At 34.5% G+C, this 5952-nt stretch overlaps 1 protein-coding gene across 1 annotated transcript in view; it reads left to right on the top strand.

Annotated features, from left to right (window-relative positions):
* Positions 1-2362: 2362 nt before the first annotated feature.
* The window catches only part of LOC136412297 (uncharacterized), a gene marked incomplete at its 3' end in the record, with an annotated part of 8038 nt that continues 4448 nt past the window's right edge, over positions 2363-5952 (top strand). The window contains exon 1 of the mRNA XM_066395327.1: positions 2363-2898. Coding sequence (XP_066251424.1) covers positions 2363-2898 — 536 coding nt within the window. The remainder of the gene's footprint in view (positions 2899-5952) is intronic.

The following is a 5952-nucleotide window of genomic DNA, read 5'->3' on the forward strand; positions in this document are numbered from 1 at the left end:
CGGAGTACAGCATGCATGGACTCAAATGGTGAACATTTAGAACATTTAATGTACCAAAAACAATAATAAATTTGTGTTTTTGAATTTGATGTAAGTGGTGTAAAATGTGTAACGTGTCATGTTAAGCTAATTAAAAATGATAACAATAATTTCAAGGTAAATGGCTATTCAAAATAATAAAATAAGAATCATACAATTTGTTAGAGTCTTAAGGGAAAAGCTTCTGACACCAGGTATTCTTTTGTACGTGGGTACCGCCACGTCAAATCAGGACGATGGTCGAGACAAAACACTACCGTAACGTCAATAAGTCTATATTTAAAAATCTGTGATAACTATTACTGTATTAGGTGCGTTAGAATCTCAAGTATAAATTTGGAGGAAGGTCGGATTTTAGTTTATGCCTAGAGTTCCACTCTAAATCTGCCAAAAAAAGGAAGCAGGGAAAACGAGCAGAATTTGGTTTCAGCCCATTTTGTTCTAGTTGACCAATCAGAACACAGATTTGGTAGGTTCCCACGAACTTAGGATTTTTAGATTGAATGAAAAAAAACAGACCTTAAAAGGTTTTTGCAATTAACGTCTTAACACATGTGATTCTGCGAAGGGCCAAATTACTGATAAGGACTGGTGAGTGGCGACAGAGTCACGGTGTGTTAAGTGTACTCGAGAATATTTTTACCTAATGGTTCTCACGGTCAAACCAGAACATCCCTCAAGTTGAGAGATTTATGTATATTGGTTATCGCTTCGTTTGGGATGAGGCATAGCAGATGATTTGGACGGGTATCCAACAAATTTTTAATTTCCATGAATTTAGTGCATTTTATTAATTATATACTGTAAAATCTATTAGACCCACAAAAAACGTGTAAAAAGCAAATCCACTTCATGCGGCTACTTAGGTAGGTGTATATATACAGGGTGATTCACGTAACTGTTTCATTAGAAACTTTTGTACTTGTAACTAATCTAAATTTTTCATATTTGGGAGTTAAACTAATACAGATAGACTCTACTTTTTTAAAATATTTTGAAGGTCATATCACTTCCGGTTATACCGGAAGTCAAGGTCAACTTCCTTATTTCAAATGGAACACCCAGTATATTTCTGCATTTTTGGAATTTAGGGATTAAGCTGATTAAATTCTTATTAGGTACTCCTGTACCTAAACCTAACCGTTTCAAAGAAAAATCTGTCTAAAACACCATTTCTATAAAATTTAAAATTCTCAGCTATTATTGAAGCTGGCTTTACGAAAATTTGCTGACATGTTAACTAGATATGGTAGATTAGGTTAATGTGAAAAGTTTTTATAAATACCATACAGGGTGTCCAAAAAACATGTCATATTTAAAGAACTTTGATAGCAAAAAAGTCGCTTATTTCAAATGGAACACCCCATATATTTTTATATGTTTGGAATCTAAATTTAATTCTGAAACGATTACTATTAAGCATCCCTATACCTAAAATGAACGCTTTTGCTATAATTTGCGATTTTTTAATATTGTACACTAATAATTCTAAGTATCATAGTTGGCTTTGAAAAGAACATGGCTGCTTCCGGTAAAATGCGTTAATGTAATTGTCAATTTAATAAGTTCGCTCAGCAGTTTAGAATCATGAACTTTAATAACACTTATTCAAATAGTGATATTTTAAATTTATTCTTTATTCATGGAGAGTGTAACAAAGTTTTGGAGAGAACTTGCCGTACATTCAACGAAAGATATCCGCATCTTCCGAAAATCACAAAGAACAAATTTAGGATATTGGAATCAAATTTTTTAAGACATGGAAAAGTCGAAACTAAAAAGTCTTATTCTAGACCCACAATAAATAAAAAAATAATAAATCAAAACAAAGAAAATTAAATTAAAATAAATGTTCAATATGACCTCCATTAACTTCTAAACATTTCAAAATTCTTTTTTTAACTTCATGTTGTGTCACTTTATTAATTGTAATGGGGCGAAGGTCTTCAAAAGCTTCTCGAATTCTATCACAAAGATGTTGTTTGCTTTCTATGGAAACTTCATAAACCCGAGATTTTATATGACTCCATAAAAAGAAATCTAGGGGCGTCAAGTCGGGTGACCTTGGTGGCCATTTCCATGGCCCGTTACATCCGATCCACCGGTCTTCAAATGTCCGATTCATCTCTTCATAAACTTCATGGGAAGAGTGAGCCGGTGCACCGTCCATTTGGTACCAAACAGTCTGTAGCATATTAAGAGGTAAAGTGTCTAAAAAATCGGAGATAATACTTCTCAATATATACTTTTGGTTGACTCTTTTACGAAATATTTATTTTTGGTGCCACTTAAGACCCTGTCAGGTACTGAGATGTGCAGTGCAATGACCTTGTACTTAAATATGTTTGGTATCACGCGAAGATTGATCTGCGATAGGGGTACCAATTTTACTGACAGTTTAGTCCAAAAATCACTCTTGGAACTGGGTATTCAACAACATTTCATTACCAAAAGTGCTCCACGGGGCAATGGACAAGTAGAACGCTATGTGGGAACAGTAACCAACTTGCTTAGGGCAGAAATAACTAATAAAACAGAATGGCCGAATGTAATTCAAAAATTGCAAAATACATTGAACACTACGGCACAAAAGACAACTGGATTTTCGCCAGTGTATTTGTTAACGGGGGTTGAAGGCAGTAGCCCCGATGTAAAAACCTTGACAGCGTCCATTTCGTTGAAGGACGTCCCCAATAATTTATTAAGCGATCGAGAACTGGCATACGAACGTATGAAGAAGCAAGCGGATTTGGCGAAAAATCTGTTCGACAAAAAAAGAAGGTCAAACAAGGTATTTGTAATAGGTGACTACGTCTATCACCCTTCAGACAATAGTCATTTGGCAAAATTAGACGACAGGTATGAGGGACCATTCGAAATAACTCAAGTTCTCCCTAATGAAAGTTATGCGCTGAAAAGTCTTGCGTCAAATCGAAAACGAATTGTGGCCAAGGACATGATTAGATTATGGCCTGATGACTTATCGGACAATTTATGATTTATTTACTTTTATTTTTGTAAAGTTGTTGAAAGCGGGACGCTTTGCAGTTCATGTTTTAGTATAGGGTTGTTGGAAGCGGGACGCTTCGCAACCAATGTTTAGTTGATCTGTCGAAAGCGGGACGCTTTGCAGTTCATATTCTGTTAGTATTTTTATTTTTGTAAGGTTGTTGGGAGCGGGACGCTTCGCAACTAATGTTAGTACTCCTGTTAAGAGCGGAGCACTGTATAGTTCCTGTTCTTTATTGTAGTGATGTCAAGGGTGGCACGCTTTGTAATATGAGCTTTTGTTGTCATGTTGTAAGCTGTAGCTCTTCGCACTCTGTAGTTTCATTAATACCTAGTTTTAAGTTCTCTGTGTATTACTTTTTTGTTGGTAATTGTTAAAGAAATTCAAGAGCGAATTTAGTGTCAGGATTGGCCGTGTGAGCTTTCATAAAGAAAGTGATACGGGGTTGGTTATTGGTTCATTTAGGGCAAGAGCAATAAACCTGTTTTCTTACAAGAATGGAGCTGCGTCTTATCTTTGAGCATATGTGGTATGTCACAGACACCTATGAGTGCCCATTGGAGATTGATTAAGCTTGTACTAGTTAAAGTAGATCGTTGCCTTAAAAGATAAAGAGGGTCTGTTTATCATATGGGGGTGTGAAGAGAATGACTAAGGGATGTAAGCGTGGGAAGAATGTGGAAGGTTTAGCGATTATTTTTTTGAGGATAAACAGATGCGCAGGGATGACTCCGACACCTTGTATGGGGGGGGGGGCATTCTATTCCCAATATTTGTCGAATAAAGAAGTCTTGCTTAAATTTGTGTTTTTTTTTCCTAAGAAGGAAATATTTTTCTTCTATATATATACAGGGTGTCCCGAAATTAAGCCACCATACTTAAACAGCGTAAATTACGTCCAAAAATAACACCAAAACTTTATATAAACATATATCGAAAAACGCTTTTTTAACGATCTATGGCTCTTTAAAGACATAACTCTGATGATGGTTATTTTGACATATTTCCAAAACGGTGCAAGATAACTTTATGAAATTTGGTAAGATTTTATACTTTTTAAACCTTAATTGACTGATGCGGTTGAATGGAAAATATTTCGTCAGAGGCGTGCCGCACGGGGGGCGTCGGAGTTAAAAAATGCTACATTTTTTTTATGTGCCCGGTTTTTTAGCTGCTGATGCAAAATTATGAAACCACATATGTATCCAGAAAAAAAATGTACTCTTGGTTCATATTGATAGAACGCTCCATTTTCGAATAAAATTAATTTGAACATTACATTGCATGACAAATACAAATGATGCTTAAAACGATCATTTTCAACCATATCAAAACTATTAAACAATAATAAAAAAAAACAACAAGAAATTGAAATGACACATTTTTAGAGTAAGTTTTCAAATAAGTTACTGTTTTGTTGGATATACAGTCTAGACCGTCTTTTTATGCTCTGGGAGGCACGAAGAATTTGAAACAGATTTTCTTTTTTGAACGGTAACTTATTTGAAAACTTACTCTAAAAATGTGTCATTTCAATTTCTTGTTGTTTTTTTTTATTATTGTTTAATAGTTTTGATATGGTTGAAAATGATCGTTTTAAGCATCATTTGTATTTGTCATGCAATGTAATGTTCAAATTAATTTTATTCGAAAATGGAGCGTTCTATCAATGTGAACCAAGAGTACCTTTTTTTTCTGGACACATATGTGGTTTCATAATTTTGCATCAGCAGCTAAAAAACCGGGCACATAAAAAAAATGTAGCATTTTTTAACTCCGACGCCCCCGTGCGGCACGCCTCTGACGAAATATTTTCCATTCAACCGCATCAGTCAATTAAGGTTTAAAAAGTATAAAATCTTACCAAATTTCATAAAGTTATCTTGCACCGTTTTGGAAATATGTCAAAATAACCATCATCAGAGTTATGTCTTTAAAGAGCCATAGATCGTTAAAAAAGCGTTTTTCGATATGTTTATATAAAGTTTTGGTGTTATTTTTGGACGTAATTTACGCTGTTTAAGTATGGTGCCTTAATTTCGGGACACCCTGTATATATATATATATATATATATGGTGCATGTAATTTAGGTCTGGTGCTGATTGCGAGTACCTGAATTATTTCATTACTAGTTACTTATTCCCTTTTAGTTGTTAACAATTAGTTTATTTATAGGTATATTATAATCTGGTTGTTGTCATACGTAGGTCTGGCAAACCACCAATTATTATTATTTTTTAGAGTATTTGCGAATAGTTACTTTTTGTCAAATTAGTTTATTTAAGTAGTTGTCAAGATTAAATAAAAATAGTTCTTTACTACATTCGCGATCATCAACATCTTTCAACAAAAAGAACAATTGGTGATCCCGAAGTGATTTGAACACGCAACCTTCTGATATAATATATATGTCGGAGATTTATTAGTCCTTAAGTTAGAATTGTACCATTAGAACCGATAATAGATGAGGGGCAGACTGACAAAGCCATCTTGAAGATAAAGCATTGTCAAACGAGGTCACTACTACCGACATAATTAAGTGCCCACATGTGGGATTTGTCCACGCGAAACAGGGACTAGCAGGTACTCCCTTTTGGGTCTGAAGGACCACCCGATCGGGGAAAGTTAAGAAGAAGAAAGGAACAAGCAGTTAAGAGATAGAAGGGCAGAAGGGCGGTCGAGTAGTAGTGAATTCGTTAGTTTGCCTTTCTACTTTTATTTTCTAAAATATTATAACGTTAAACATGGAAAACGTTCCTAATGTTACCCCGACATATATATTATACTACTAAAATTAATAGCAATTTATCCGAGGATGGAAAGAAAATTTGAGGCAAATTCATAGTAAAAATAGATCTTTTTTTCTGTCAATGCAAAAATTCCTTTAATGTTCTATGTGTAA

This window comes from Euwallacea similis, chromosome 11, assembly GCF_039881205.1.
Source record: "Euwallacea similis isolate ESF13 chromosome 11, ESF131.1, whole genome shotgun sequence".
Lineage (NCBI taxonomy): Eukaryota > Metazoa > Arthropoda > Insecta > Coleoptera > Curculionidae > Euwallacea > Euwallacea similis.